The sequence below is a fragment of the Sturnus vulgaris genome, chromosome 4 (genome assembly GCF_052056855.1).
Source record: "Sturnus vulgaris isolate bStuVul1 chromosome 4, bStuVul1.hap1, whole genome shotgun sequence".
Taxonomy (NCBI): domain Eukaryota; kingdom Metazoa; phylum Chordata; class Aves; order Passeriformes; family Sturnidae; genus Sturnus; species Sturnus vulgaris.
This window is the reverse complement of record NC_142246.1, coordinates 41,000,499-41,016,663: the sequence shown is the minus strand read 5'-3', so window position 1 is coordinate 41,016,663 and position 16,165 is coordinate 41,000,499. Positions and strand designations below refer to the sequence as shown.

Here is a 16,165-nt window from a genome sequence, read left to right as displayed (position 1 = left end):
CTATGTCTACCAGCATTTTTATTAGACCTACTCTAATAGGAACTATGAAAATGCCTACATTCCCTTTGTGTGAAACCAAGCTGCTTAGAAGTACTATTAAGCTGTGAAAACAACCACCTTGCTTTACACATTAAAAAAATACATGAGTTGCAAAACACAAGTTACTACAGCTTAAAAAAGAGAAAACCACATCACCTTTGAACAGTTTGTCTTTATTATTAGACTTTTGTGTTGTAAACACTGAAAAATGCAGCAGAGGGCAAACGAAAGAAGCAGCTCCATTTATCTTTTTGCATGAGTTAGTGCATAGATTTAAATGTTTAGGAAAAAAAAAATCAAGCAAACATTTTAGCATAAGCTGCTTTCTCTTTCTCCTTTTGGGCTTTTATCTTCTGCTTGATTTTGAGTGTTTCCGTCTGGATAGCTGCTCAAAAAAGAAAATTACAGGGTTACAGTAATCTCTTTACATGAGGTCTCCTCATAGGTTAACACCAGATTAACTTACCTATGTCATTTCATAAAACTGCATTTAATCTTTGTTTAGGTCACATACTAGCAGCAAAAGCCTTGTCCCTTGCTTTGTCTCAACTGGTAAGGTAACCACATGGAGGAGTGTGTAGCAAGCATGGTATTGGTGCTAACACAGGACTTAGGAGCTAAAATTCTCACCCAATTAGAGCAGGAAATTAAGAGCCCTGTGAGATACAGACATAGTTCAAGAGGAATGCTGCTGACCTATATAAGAAGGTTTTCCAGTGCAACAGAAGCATCACTGCTGTATAAAAATCAGGTTTTCCACCTCAGTGGGTTCTGTCCTCAGAACATCAGTGTTTAAGAAGCTAGTATTTTAGGCATCACACTAGTGTGAATTCCAACTGAATACTACACTGGATACTTTGTTAAATTCTGTAGTGAATTTTAAAAGAAACAGCTTATTTTACCTTTATCTTCAGGGGCTATTTCACGAGCCTTTTTAAGATCAGCCTTAAAGAAAAGAATAATATAAATTAATGATCTGACAGAATTTTAAATTTAAATTTAAAAAAAAATGATCCTTACCAGTGCTTGATCAAGATCTTTTATTCCCTGCCATCCTTGAGCCCGTCTGTAGAGAGCTTTAGTATTTGCTGGATCTATTTTAAGAGCCTGTAAATTTAATAAAATTGTCACATTAACATTTCTTATACTTCACAGCCTCCCATCTCCACAAATGGCACAATTCACACCAGCAGACAATCTTCACAGTTGGTTTGAGGGTAAGCTGTCAAAACATTAACTGTGTAAAAAGGAATGCTATAATGCAGCACGTTGAATAGCAAGTAATCAGCTTCAGTACCACTGCACCAAAAGTGGTCTTTTGTGAAGGATGAGCATACACGAAGCCCAAATGGAACAGCTGTGTATGTGTGTGTGTATATATATATATAGATAGCTGTCAAGGCTGAGGAATTGCTGCAGTTCAAATTATCCTAACCTTGAGTCTCACAGGGCAACTCTCTATTGCAGTTCCTTCCTTCGCACCAAAACCTCCTCAAAAGGCATCATAAATAAAACAGAGATTTCCTGTAAAGATTTTTTTTCACTGTAGCTAGAAAGATACATGCAAGCAATCCATCCCATCATGCTTTAGGAACTTCGCCAAGTTCCAGTCATTAAGCCTTTTTTTGAGCTGAATGTTTTCAATAATGTGTATAGTCCAGCTCTAATATGACAATATCAAAATAGGAAATACAGTGGCTGGGCAAAGAGATTGTTCCACTATTTAATTACTTCGATTATTTTTTCAGAATACCTCAAATAATCTGGTCACCTTATCTTGCCTGTGAAAATCACATTTTAATTGCAGTTAGTTCTATAGTGTGTCTTTATTATTTTTAAGAATATAATTTCTCAGTATTTAGAGAAAATGCAATGTCACAGCAATGTGTTGCTTTATTAATTTAATTTATTAACTTTACATCATTAATAGACAACACGTCCTTATTTTTTTAAATCACTTGGGTACTGGTTGTTAATAGAAAGGAAGTATTACTGTGGGTGCTCCTCTTGATCCATCTACTACAAAGCCTTCAGCCTCTTCTGTGCTCAGAATTAGCTGTCTGGATTGTACACAGAAGTAGCATTCTTTGGTTTTACCTTGCCCATTGTGCTTACAGCTATTTCAATGCAAGGTTTGTTTGAACAGGTTCAGCTGTTGATAATTCATTATTTACAACAAACAAAGCATGTATTCCAGATTGTTAATTTAAATTGCTTTTGGCCTTGTGAAATCATAAAAGTGAAAGTGTATAGTTTCTCATTAACAATTACCTAGAACTTTATTAGCTAATTTTAGGTTTTCTGATTAAAGCACTGACAGTTATGAGACATAAGCTAAATACCTTACAGAAGTCTATTACAGCTATGGAGTTGCCTTTATCTAACAATTGTTTAATCTTAAAAAAGGAAGTGTGATTTTCTTCCCACAATGGTAAGTATTATTAGTTGTAGTAATTTCTACCTGTAACACTCTTGTTTCAGTTTTTACCATTTTCTAGGTGACAGATATCATTACACATTTTTCCTGTTTTCTTCTTTCCTCTTTCCCCATTTGTCCTTTCTGAATATGGGTTTATGAAGGTTTTCCACCACCAGCAGGCTAGAAAGCAAGCCAGCTTTCTAATGACTTCACAGACGGATAAGCTGAGACTCCTGCTTTCAGCACAAAGCCCTAGGAGATGCTGCTCAGGATCCTTTACTAACAGATAACAGCATTCTTTCCTGTTTCCTTCAAAATACTAGTTTTATTGAATTACTTAAAAGTTGCCTCAAAGTTACTAAATTTGCACTAGGCACATGTCATGGTTACTTTTTCTTTAATTTTACTAGTTTTCTTTTTCTCCAGATTTATCATTACCTTGTTTCTTTCTTCCTATTCAGTCGTTTTATTTCACTACTAAACCTACCTGAAAGGTTAGTTACTTACTTAGAATGTCCCTGCCAAATATGTCCCAAATACAGAGCCATCAAATCTAGAAGCAAGTAAAACATTTTGCTCATACTCATCTTCCAGAGAAAAGTATTCCTCTTTCTGAAGAGGAAAACTAAATACTGAATACAGTTTAACTCTATATAATATAAGAAGTAGCTCGGTAAACCAAACTGACAATGATGCGCATTTTTCCTGGCAGTAAGCAACAGCCCTCGTTTGTTCCTAATGATTCATTTCAATCTCAAAATCTTTTTTAAAAGCCACATATTGGAAAGTTAGTACTAACTTCACCATGACTTCTACTTGTTTACTTTGAAATCATAAGCTTGTCAGAAGACTCTTTAAAAAAGCTCTGTAGTCTTGTGTCTATACAGGCCAATTCTTTACCAAGATACTGAATATTATATTTACCTCTGAACAGCTCTCAATGGCTCCCTGCCAGTCTGACAGTTTTAGTTTGCAAGCACCAATGTTTAGAACACAGGTCAAAGCAACAGTCTTTAACTTGGGTTTGTCTGCCTCCTCTGCCACTGCTTCAGAAGCTTCTACATACCTGCAGAAAAACAGATTCACACACAACATGTATTAGTGTTGTTCAAGTTTGTCCTGCCCTTAGCTATCTCTCCACAGATATGTGTGAACCTGCCTATTAACACTACTTCTAATTCAATCGGTTCAATTCAACTATTAAAAATTTTTATTAAACTAAATACATAAAACCCATCCTAACAAAAAAAAAAAAAATTAGTTCACTAAGGAATGTTTTTCTCTTAGTCCTCTTAGTAACTCTTAGTCCTCCACTGTACTAGCACGTTTTTGTCCTTAGACAAAACCACTATTCTACTGCAGGAAAACATAGCATTTATCTCAGTTTATTCTCAAAAAACATGTTCCTCATCAGTGCCAAAAAATCAACACCACAGCTGCACCTTCCACATTCACAAGAAGCTTCATCTCTTCTTGAGTTCCCTCAATAATCTTTTAATTAGCTTAGGCATTTTTGGCTAAAATGCAAAGCTAACTTTACTTTGTAAAGGAGTGTGGTTTATGAACATTAGTAACACCACTTTCTTCCCACTGTCTTCCTTCATGACTGTTCCTGAACTTCAAAACTAGCACTGGTTCAGGACGAAGCCACAGCAGTTGCTACATCTCTGTTTCGAAAGCAAATTTCTTAATTTACAACGTGCTAATGTGTCTCATTTTTATTTCCAGTGGCAAAGGTCGCTGTGGATGCAAGAGTTTTAACTCCTCAATGGTCTATTTAATAGAACCTCTGTGAGTTTTATTTAAAAAACAGAAAGTGTGCTTGCATATGTTCACATTTTAAGCATGCCATGAATTAATGTAGTCTTTGCAGATCAGTGCCTATGTAAGTTCACTTTCTGCATGCCCTTTTTTGTTGTTCATATACAACCTTTGGAATACAAAAATTAGCAATATTTAAGAAGTAAATTAGATGCAGTCCCAGGGCTTGTTCCACTTGCTGGGCATCATGCAAAAGATGAGAACCAGAAGAAAGAGAAAACAGTAAAAAGGTAAGGAGAGTTGTAACACAAATCTGTATTAAGTTCAAAACAAATGGAACACACGTATAACATTAATAAATCACCTCAAAACATTAAAGACTGCAACCATTCTGGAAATAAGAGTAGAGCTTCCAAGTCAAAGAAATCAGTGAAATGAGTATCAAGGGAGATAATAGAAAGTAACACATTTTTTTTACAAAAAAAAGGTGTAAATTCTAACATACAAAATGTATTTTTTATAAAAGCTACGAAGCAATAAAACAAGAAAAAGAACAGAAGATTATAATGGTTACTGTAGGTGAAAAGAAAAAGTCAGCATTGTCAGATGGTGTGCCAGATGAATTGTACCTAAGCCATGGGATTCCCTGGTAAGAGCTATTCTATTCTTATCAGCTCTGGTCAAGTACCAGCTGAAGGTCACCATCCTACATAAGTATTAGATTCTATGGTACATTAACAGGGCATGTCTGTAAAAGTATGGCCTATAAGGAAGAGCTGGAAAGATCAGATTTGTTTAGTCTAAGTTACTACAATTTCCACCTACAAGGACAAATAAGCACCAAAGCAGCTCAAACAGGAAGAGCCTTTACTGGCTATGCTTAAAAGTGACAAGACACCTAATTTGAAGGAATGGTGTAGTTATACCTGGCAATGGTAAGATACAACACAAAGATTCTTAAAGATCCATTCCAGCCTTTTTTATGTACAACTTCCAAAAGGTTTGCATAGAAATCCTTTTTACTTTGAGGTTTCTGTTTCTATGATGGGTTTTTTGAGGGCAGGTCAAGAGACTGCATTTTGGGTTAATATCTGCAATTAAAGGATTCATTCTATAGTTCAGAAAGATGACATTTAACACCCAGTCCACTAAAACCTCAGCTGAAGCATTAAATATGCCTGATTTATTTTTTCTTTCATTATTGTTACTGTCGCTTAGCCAGTGATCATTAAGAAGGTCAGGATAAAGGTCAGTAAGTATAACTTCATTTTAGGAGATGTTATACTTAAAGCAAAAAGCATGAAAATATGCAAGGAGCAGTATGGAAACAAAAGCAGAAAGACTATGGTTTTGAAGGCAAGTCTGAATTAAACATGGAGTCAGGATGATGGTATGGAGCCTCAGAAAAAAAACAGTAATGAATGAGTACGGGCCACATTTATCTTTTGAACTTAGCAATTTCCTAAACCTATTGCTTTTTATAAATTATGGAAAAAGTATTTCCTTTCCTTGCTGTCCATTAACTACCCTGGATACTACTGTACTTTTCTTTCCAGGTATGTACCAGCACAGTTAAAGAGTATTATAAAAAGCGTATTTAGTGAGTTCTAAGCAAAACTTCCTGCCTATAGCTCTGACCTACCAATGAGTAGAAGACCTACTTGATTACATAGCCAAAAATCAATTGGATCTTTTCAAGATTCAGAAGGCTCTTCATTTAAAAAAGAAAAGAGCACTTCATCAGGCACATTATAAATGCACAGATCATTGCTTAGTAGTGGTATTAATTTGGGTTACAGGAACTACCTGATTGAGTAGTGAGAGCCTTACCGTAAACTTTTACTGTACTTTTTAGCTGCCATTGCCCAATTTTGCGATTTGAAGAAAGTATTTCCTATATTCTTTGTGTCTTCTGCTACAGCCACAATCTTGTCAACCTAATAAAACAGATGGGAAATACAAAGTATGAATGTATTTATGAAAGAAGTTGTGAATTAACTAATGTTTAACAGTACGATCCCAGGCCCATCCTCTTTCAAGGTTTATAAAATCTCAGAATAGAAATACTCTTTAATTTTAGAGAGAATACTACCTTCAAACCACTTCTGTAATATTCTCTACTTTATGTAACACAAATGTCTGAAAGATTAAATTCTTAGTGGATTTTCTACAGTATAAATGGTGAGAAAAATACTAGAGGAGACATAGCAGTCCAACACTTTTCCCTAAATGCTGCTACCCACACAGAGCTATATATAAAGGCGTTGACCATTATTCAAAGAAAAGAAGATATGTTAACAATTATTTAACCAAGACTGTCTTATTCCTGATGAAATGCTGTCTTCTGCTTCTCAAAACAGCATCACTCACATGAAGCCTGCACACTCTCTAACTGGAAGTCATATCAACACAATTCTCCTTCTCTCTGAACACAAGGTATCAGTGGAAGGAGAAAGACTGCCTGTCTTTATCAAATCCATCACTTCTATTTCCAGAATCATATACACTTCAAGTTACTTCTCCAGTGGCAATAAATAGTTTATAATTACTGCTGTCTATTCTACCCTACTAGAATCAGTAACCTTGGTAAAATCAGTGTGAAACCAATGTCACCATAGTCTCTGTAGCTGGTTTATATGAACAAGTTTTAAGTTAAAGGCCACAGACACCTGCCAACTTCGATTCTGCCCCACATCAAATGCTACCCAAAAACATTTTTGGAAGTTGAAGTGCTTCTCAACAGCCAAGGAGTTTGTTTTCTAGCTCAAATGGATTTTTACTATTCTAATTCTCTATTTGGAAGCTATTCATGCAGCCCCCTTTTCTTCCCCCTATCACAAATCACTGTTTGACTTTAAAAGTTTGTCTAGTTCACCTTTATGAGAAAGTAAAAACCTGCAGAAAAGACTGCTTTCACCAGTCTGCTCCCTAACTCCCAACGAAACACCTCCCTTCAGTCTGAACAATCTAAAAAGTAAACAACTACTGGAAATCAAGAAGAACTAGCTCTGATGTAGTAAAAACCTTTTAAAAGGCTGATCCTTTATTTCTAGTAAGTGGGGCAGAGTCTGTTCAAGGGCAGGTACTTTGAAAAGTATGTAGTGTAATGTAACAACATTAAGTTAGTCATCTGCAGGATGGAGTTCTAATAATTGCAATTTGACATAGCACAAACAAAAGTAAAAAGAAATCAAGAATAGAAAATAAGTGTGACAATTTAAAGTGAGGTTTTAGTTACTGGGGGGAAAAAATGGGCTGCGATTAGCACTGAAAAAAAAGAGAGAACAATCCCTCCCCATATAGCCTTCTCTTTCTTAAAATGGAATGTCACCATTTAATCAGAACTTCATTCTTAAGAAAAAAATGCTTAATGAACATCATCACAGACACCATGTAACTCAGATTACCTACAAGTCTTGCAATCTGAAAAATATCCAAGAAGAAAAATACGTACATCTTTCAAGTCTATATCTGAATCTTCAGGAAAATCTGGATGAGCATCTCCAGATCCATCCTGGGGAGTAATTCCCCAATCATCTCCTTCCTTTAGCTCTCCACATTCGGCAATGATGCACAACTGAAAAAATGAAGTGTAAATTGTAGTATTGCTTATTAAGACGATTTTTAAAAAAGCAGTAACTTCTAAGTGCTCTTTGAAATTTTTGGAATTCCACAAAAAGGCTTTTTCATCTGTTGTTTGGGTGCATTTATTTCAGAAACCCATCACATCATTAGCCTATCCTCATCAAAAGGCTTTTATCACACAAAACGTTCAGAGGATCAGCATTCCAAAAACACCATACCCACGCTTCGCAGAGAGGCTGGAAGAGAAACTGGCAGCAAGCTGAAGTGCAGCAAAACACAAGACGTGGAAGTTCTACTACATTAGAGAAGATGGTTCTTTCTTCAACTGCCAAGTTTTTTTAAGCTAGAGGTATTATTTCATCAAGCACCCACAAACTCCTTTGGCCTACACACCAATTGCTTTTTCAGAAACATGACTTCTGACATAAAAATTACAAGAATTATGTATCATTTAGGTGGGACTGTGAATTCCACCTTTTAATTTCATCACCCATCCTACAGTTCTGGCAAAGGGTGTTCCACCCTCATAGCTGTGTTGAAAAATAAATGGTTTGTGTAAGGGAAATGTACAGTGCAAGAACAAAAGCCTCGTAACAAGGGCAGAAAAATGGAAATTATCAGTTAGTAAAAATAATTGACGTAACGTTTAATAGGTCTAAATATTGCACCAAGCATTTAGAAGAAATTATTATACATCATATCATGAAATAAAAAACATCATCCCTCAGTGCTTTGCATTTAGCTTACCTCAGCAGGATTTTCTCCTTTTACTTCAACGTTTTCTAGTATTTTAACTACACCCATTCCTTTGATCACTTGGCCAAACACCACATGTTTCCCATCCAGGTGAGGAGTAGGCACCGTTGTAATAAAGAACTGAGAGCCATTAGTACCAGGTCCTGCATTTGCCATGCTCAGCAGACCTGGTTTGTCATGCTGCATTGGGGGGGAAAAAAAAAATCACTATCAACATTTGAAATATGTTACAAAACCATATGGGAGATTCTGTAAGGTTGATCATAAACATAGCCAGCACAGCCATAACAACTTGGTAAACCAGACAGTTACATACAGGTGGCAACTAATTTTACCCACCATGACTGAACAGGGCAAATGCTCAGCTCTGGGTCTTTACCTGTCCCCTACCAATCTAGCAAGCACAGCCACATGTGTGACTTAATGCTGTAACACCTGTCTGCTGCTTCTACACTCCATCCCCTGCACAGCTGCTGAGTTTAGGCAGATCACCTGAGAAAAGAGTGATATTCCTCACTGAATTATTTAAGACCACTGACCTTAAGAAATGAGGCTAAACACCACTGAACCAAACTTTAATGCTGCACTGCTAAGATGGGTATGTCATGTGACTTTTGTAAGGGCTACTCACACCAAGTATGGTAGAGAACTGTGGAGTTTAGAGGACTGTGGTCTTTAAAATTAATGGGTTGGTGATTTTGTTTGGGGATTTTTTTAAACCCCAAACTTCACTTTTCACTTTCACTTTAGAGACACAGTTTTTAGTCTGTTGGGATTTTTAACCATCTAATTATTTTGTCACTTAAGCCACTCGGCCTCAAACTAAAAAAAACTGTTAAACAGCCCAATTTAAGAAGATACTGTTTATCTTGTTTCTTGCAAGTACTTTTTTCTTTTTTGAACTAAGACTTCTGTCCCATCACGTATATTATTTAGTTTTCATCTGTACTGCAAAAATGTGTTTTTCCTATGTGTTGTGAATGTCTTGTTTAACTGGCACAACCCAGCCATGAAGATATTATTCTCCCCAAGTTGGTCTGGTTATTAAGTGCAAGGAACTTAATATAAGTGAGGATGTTATACCAAGACACTGGTACACATCTAAAGCATTCACGCTGTGGTACTGCTAAGAAACTTGATACTGTGGGAAGGAGAGGAGAGGCAAAAAATTATGATAACGCCAAGGACATAGAAACAGATTTCAGAGCTCAATGGGCAGTTGATTAGTTTGAGATAACAGTCTGAGCCTGATGTAGTTAACCATCTGTTTTTTTTCCTACATTCTCTATCAATTCAAAGAACCTGTTGTTTTGAAAATTGTTTTCCCATACACTGTTTGGATTTCCATGGTGGTAGGGAGACCTCCTTACCTAAACTGTTCATCTGGTCATAAGGCACAATAAGTCTGAATCTTTTCAGTCAGGATTTGGCTTAGAAACTCTGGGAAAAGGCTCTACAGCTGAGAGCCAGAATCACACCCAGCCAACAGAAAGCTACTGGAATCTTGGCTTTGTCTGTTCTAACCTTGAAATTCGCCCTGGGAGTCAGAGATGGCAAATGACAGAGGAGCCTGTGTTCCAGGACAAGAGAGAGCTGGTAGGATTGCAGCCCCCAAAACAAATATCTGACACCTTGCATTTTAGTTGCTGGCAAACAAGTTAAACAGAAGGGTTGCCCCATACCAGATTTTTGCAAATACCATGAGGCTGTCACTGCTTCACTGCCCAAGACCTATAAATCTTAGCTTCCCCCTCCCTCCCCCCCCAGTTACAGCTAACGCTAGACAGCAATGGTTTGTAAACAAAAAAGTAACAGTAAGTTCGGGTGTTGCTTATACCTGCCGTTTTACCTTTTGTCTGTAAAGATGTGGGGGTACAAGCTGGAAATTATAGAATTATAGAGAGCAGTCTGGTGCCTTCAGTCTCCCCACTTATACACAACCCCATTTCATCTGGGACCAAGTCTCAATATTAGTCTCAAATTATGAGAGTCTCTATGAAGAAAGCTATTGTCACTCATTCATTTTCTTGCTGTGTTTTGAAAAACACTGCAGATAGATGGAATGTCTTTCCCATTATGGTTTCTGCTGTCATTTTGTAAGTTTATAAAGCAAGCAAAAAATCTGGACAAAATCAGATTCTCTGGCAGATCCAAGGCTTGCAAAACTATTCCAAAGAAACAGTGCTTGGGGTTGTGTAAGTTGGGTGTTCTACAGCAGCAGAGCCATTAGCTGGAGAAATAGCATCAAGAAAAGCCTAGTGGGACTGATCTGGGACGATAAGCTGACTACTGACAAAAGTTTTGCCGTTTACTGCAATTTGCAACAGTCCATGCAAACAGCACAAGAACAAACAGTTCCAGTGTCTTCAAACATCAACAGAAACAACTCTTTGTTTTCCGAGACAGTGGGTGAGAACACTGCAGGGCTGCTGGATTAAGTGCAAGAACCAGTGAATTTCTACATAACAGAGACATTTAAACTGCCAGTAAAATCCTAACATACTTGGCAAATAAATAACAGGAATCAAGCTCTCAGACTCTATAGAGGATCCATATGGGTTCTTCAACTCATCTCTGGCACTCTGATAACATTTTTTAGAGTTGAGAAGTCAGAGAAGTACAGAAATGGGGATCATTTCTATCATGTTCATAATTACCTCCAGATCTCAAAGAACAACCAAACCAAAACAACAAAAACGTAATGACACACAGTCATTTTCAGGGATGCGATCCTGTGACAGTAGCAAGGAACAGACACTGTTAGCAGCAGTGCTGTGAGCACCACCAGTGTCAGACTTCAGAGAACACAACTGGAACTACCTTTATGATGAATACTGGAGTCACATTTCCAGCTATTGCTCCAAATTTAAGTCCTTTAAGTCCTGTGAGGAGTAGCTAAAGGACATGAGGTTTTTTAGCCTGGAGAAAAAAAAAGGTTCAGGGGTGACCTTATCACTCTCTACAACTACCTTGAAAGAAAGGTGGGGGGGTCATGTTCTCCCAGGCAATCAGCAACAAGGTAAGAGGAAATACCCTCAAGTTGCACGAGGGGAGGTTAAGGTTGGACATTGTGAGGAATTTCTTGACAGAAGGTGATGGGGCTGCCCAGGGAAGTAGTGGAGTCATCATCCCTGGAGGTGTTCAAAACCTGACTGTATGTGGCACTTAGTGCTATACTGTAGTTGACAAGGTGGTGTTTGGTCAAGGCTTGGACTCGTTGATGCTAGAAGTGTTTTCCAACCTAACAGACTCTGTGATTCTGTGAGCCTGACACAGGAGTTTGATATCTGGTTAGTGGAGGATTGCTGTATTTGCTTTTCCTAAAATACTGTCTGGGGGCAAGTACAACTGCAGTCAGGGCTTCACCTTAACCATGGGACAGGTCTGTAAGCTTTTCGTCAGTGTTGTTGAGAATACCTCATATGCTACCACATATATCATGATATGGAAATAGTTAATGCCAGTGCTGACAATTGTTATTACTGCAGCAGGAGTAACGTCACTGAAACGCCACAAACTGATTAGGATAAGTTCCTCAACAGCCTACCTGATAGTGAAAGTTTTCATCTTCAAATTTTTCCCCATATATACTTTCTCCACCTGTGCCATTTTGGTTTGAGAAGTCTCCACCCTGAACCATAAACTCCTTAATAACTGTAAAATAAAATAGTTACAAAATGTATCAACGAGGCACAAAAGGCACGAGGAAAAAAAAGAAAAACAATTCTAAGATGCAAAGCAATCCTTGTCACCAGCACCAAAATGGAACCAAAATCCATTTTTTATTTACCAGGTGTCACCTAAATACTCCTTTTCAGTTATGTGGATATCACTTGATATTTAAACTTTTACCTGAGATTCATTTCAACCTGTTTACAACTCAGAGTAAACTAGTTTAATATTAATAGAATATTTCTATTAATTGAATATTTATATTAATATTAAATTTATAATTTACTATTGTCAGTGCATGGTAAGAACATGTAGTCATTAGGAAGATCAAAAAGTGAAAAACTTTCCTTCAGTAAAGTTATTTAACAAGTACTTGAAATATTATTTAATATTATTTCAAATATTCATGGTAGACAACTTTTGTTACCAACAGGAAAATGGAGGATTTCACAGAACTTACTTCTGTGGAAAGGGCATCCTTTATAATGGAGAGGTTTTCCAGTGGTAGGCCCTGTTCCTTTTTCTCCTGTACATAACGCACGGAAATTCTCAGCAGTTTTAGGCACAATATCAGCAAATAACTCAAAGACAATACGTCCAACTGAAACGACAAAGAGAAAATGAGACATTTTTAAGTCTTGTTCTTGGCATGGCGATGCATTGAGCATTATATGTCAAAATAAATGTTTTAATTAATGTTTCAAGCTTTTTTTTTTTTTAATTTAGATTACTATTCAACTTCCATCTTGGGGTTACTCTATGGCAATTGCTGGCAGTTACACTGGATTTTTAGCAAGGTTATAACCAACAGTGAATTCTCCTGTCAAGAATAACGTAGGAGGAATAAAGACAGATTCTGCCAAAACCTAATGAAAATGCCAAATGCATTTTCTGCCAAAAAAAGGTGTGTGGGAAATCACACACACATATATTAAAGCAAAATTATGAATTTTAATACGCACACTTGTTTTATGTCCATTTTAGTATATATGTAGTTTGTTCAATCAAAAGTATATACAATACAAAGACTGTTTTGTGGAGACTTTTAATCCATAAAAAAGCTTATGCCGAACACATCCCTTACTCCTCACTCTCTTAAACCTGAATTTTACTAAGACACAGTGGTACTTAGCATGCATATGAATAATGGCTATTTACAATTAGAGACACCACAAGCAATTGTTAAATCCAAAGCTTTATATGTTTTAACTAAAGGAAATTAAACCTGAGTAGCTAACAGATCCTGTAATAGCTGATAAATTGATTCTATGCCAAATTGTCATTCCTTCACAAACTGGCTTCTCACAGAGCTATTTCTCACTCGTAGCAGCCGCCATCAGTTGATGCTCCTGTTTTCTCATCAGCCTCACAGTCAATTAATTAACATAACCTCACTCTACCGGAAGGTAAATGTAAATATATTGATTCTAATTAATACAGGAATGAAAACAAATTAGACAACTGAAAGTCAATAAAAGGCAAATCATCTCACAGACTTTCTTCTTTTTTTCTTCTGAGTAATAGAATGAATAAGTGAAAAGCAGTAAACTGACAAGATTTAGGCAGTCCCTATCTTTATCCATGTGAATTTTTCAAACCTACGCCTTCAAGCAGTACCCCAGCTAACTTGCTGTTGTTTCCTGATTTCCATTTTGACCGTTTGCCCAGATTTTTCAATAACCTCTGGCGGCATTGGCGCTGCCAAGAAAACCAGGGCTGCCAGTCTCCCCGAGCTTCCCCCGCGCAGCCCCCGTTGCCGGCCCGGCAGCCAGGCAAGGCTCTCCGTGCTGCGGCAGGTCCCCGGCCACGGCGGGCCCAGGGCTGCGAGTCCGGGGGCGGCTCCGAGCGAGGCCGCGCTGGGCACAGCGCACACGTGGAGGGCGGCGCCGAGCGGCCGCACATGTGGGAAGCTCGGGGAGCCCAGGAGGGGCAGCGCCGGGTGCCGGGGAACGCGCGGCACGGGGTCAGCGGCGCTGGGCGTGCCCCCACCCCCGGCATCACCCCCAGCATCCCCCGGCCATGTGCTGCCATGTTGCCTTTCTCTCCATGTTCCTCGGGCCTGTTCGCTCTGGCGAGAAAGCCCCGCGGGGAGGCCTGTTCGCGGCGGGGCCGCCCCCCTCCTCGTCCTGCTCCTCCTGCAGAGCAGCGCCCAGCCAGGGGTCCCCCCACGTCCTCAATGCTGCGGCCCGGCCCGGCCCGGAGCCGCTCCCGCCGCTCCTGCAACCCGGCCCAGGCCCCGCACAGCGCCCCGGCCTGAGGGGCTCGCCCGGGTTCCGTCGCGCCCCCTCCCCACCTCGCTCGCCCCCGATGTCCACATCGAAGAAGGCGCAGGGATTGCTGGCCTTGCTGGGCCGGGCGACAGGGGACGGGTGCGACATGCCGCAGCTGCCCGCTGGCGCGGTGGCGCCGTCCGCGATCCCGGCCGCCCGCGGGTCGGGGCCGCTCGGCGCTCCTCCCACCGGCGGGGGCGGGCGGCCGGTTCCCCTGGAGCCAGAAGCCCGCAGGCGGCTGCCGGACTGGCCCGCCCCTGGTCCTGCCTCTGAGCGGCCTTAAGTGACTCGGAGATAATCTGCAGAGTAGGATATGTGCACACACAAAGCCTGGAAATATGGGGAAGGAGAGAGATTTTAGGTTTTGCCTGGGTTTATGCTTTATGAAGGAAATGGCGGGCTCTGTGAAAAGTGGTGATCCGTGGTAAAATGGGGAAAATGTCAAAAGTGACTATTATCCCATAAAGGTTTAGAAACGCAGAATAACTTCAGCATTCCTAAGCTCTGAAAACAAAATATGTTTCATCCCAAAGGATGAATATCACGGTAATTGCTCCAAGGCAGACAATCTTTTTTGGACATTTGTGTTGACCAACAGACGTGAGTGCTATCAATACACTTGTTGTAGGATTCCCAAGCAGGTGAATGGTTCAACATGGCCACATCCTCTACTCAGTGGCATCATGGAGGCAAGGTACATGTGGCAAAAACAGAAGGGGCAGAAGAGTGCCAGGGTCTGACTCCTGCAAACTTATAATCTTTCTGGGAATGCTGCTGATCAGAATGAGCCTCTTTATTTCTTGGACTCCTCTAATCCATCCCAGAAACCTCTACATTCATTCTTTGATTCATTGTGTTCTCCAAAGGCTTTCTCCTGTAATTCATGTCTATATGTTTAGACTTGAGCTTCATCCAGCTGGTTTTCATCTCTCTCTCAGTATGTTGTCAGCATTGGATGTGTCAGAGGGCAGTTGTAAGTCCCACACTGAAAGAAAAGATAAAGTAGCATTGATATTAATAACTGCAGTCTGTATACTACATTTTAATCATTCCCACACATCTGCACAGATGTTGAGTAGGAAAGGTGATTGGCATGGAGTGCTGTTACACATTGCATCTGGGAACCCTTAACAGAAGGAAAAGCTGTCTGCAACCATTTGGGAACACTTAGTGAGAAATCAGTGGAACCACACTAAGGCATTTCTCTCTCCGAGTCAGGTCATGCAGCTGTGTCAGGGATTTCGCATGCTCCACAATGTCAAAGGCCACCAATGCTTTGAGTCATCTGTAATTCGTAAGGCACTTGGCCATGGTCGCTGGCTGAGATATTTTTATCATTACACTTAGCATAGATGAGGTGCAGTGGTGTAGGAGAAGCAATCTCACACCAGCAATGTGCACTTGCCACTCAAAAGGCCAACCATATCCTGGACTACATTAAAAGCAGTGTGGCCAGCAGGATGAGGGAAACTATTCTGCCCTTCTGCTCTGCCCTCATGACACCCCACCTGCAGTGCTGCATCCAGCTCTGGGGGTCCCCAGCATAAGAAGGATGACAGCCTGTTAGAGCAAGTCCAGACAAAGGACACCAACATCATGTAAGGGACTACAGGACCTCTTCTATGAGGAAAGGGTGAGAGAGCTGGGATTGTTCAACCTGGAG

The 16,165-nt window shown here is 39.6% G+C and overlaps 1 protein-coding gene across 1 annotated transcript; it reads right to left on the bottom strand.

The window, feature by feature from the left end:
- Positions 1 to 191: 191 nt before the first annotated feature.
- PPID (peptidylprolyl isomerase D) lies at positions 192 to 14,685 on the bottom strand. Its single transcript, XM_014883682.2, has 10 exons — positions 14,526 to 14,685; positions 12,693 to 12,833; positions 12,108 to 12,214; positions 8,552 to 8,740; positions 7,674 to 7,796; positions 6,050 to 6,156; positions 3,383 to 3,524; positions 1,060 to 1,146; positions 942 to 984; positions 192 to 424 (listed from the first exon to the last, which is right to left on the bottom strand). Exons 1-10 carry the CDS (start codon positions 14,608 to 14,610, stop codon positions 336 to 338), a joined length of 1,113 nt encoding a protein of 370 aa, XP_014739168.1. The 5' UTR covers positions 14,611 to 14,685; the 3' UTR covers positions 192 to 335.
- Between the last annotated feature and the right edge of the window lie 1,480 nt (positions 14,686 to 16,165).

What these genes read in the sequence shown, in the direction of transcription:
- PPID (XM_014883682.2), bottom strand. Translation starts at nt 14,610, where the DNA reads ATGTCGCACCCGTCCCCTGTCGCCCGGCCCAGCAAGGCCAGCAATCCC. An exon ending in ATGAAAACTTTCACTATCAG is followed by an intron (nt 8,741 to 12,107) that starts GTAGGCTGTTGA and finishes CCCCCAATGCAG; the next exon opens with CATGACAAACCAGGTCTGCT. An exon ending in AAGTACAGTAAAAGTTTACG is followed by an intron (nt 3,525 to 6,049) that starts GTAAGGCTCTCA and finishes GTTTTTCTGCAG; the next exon opens with GTATGTAGAAGCTTCTGAAG.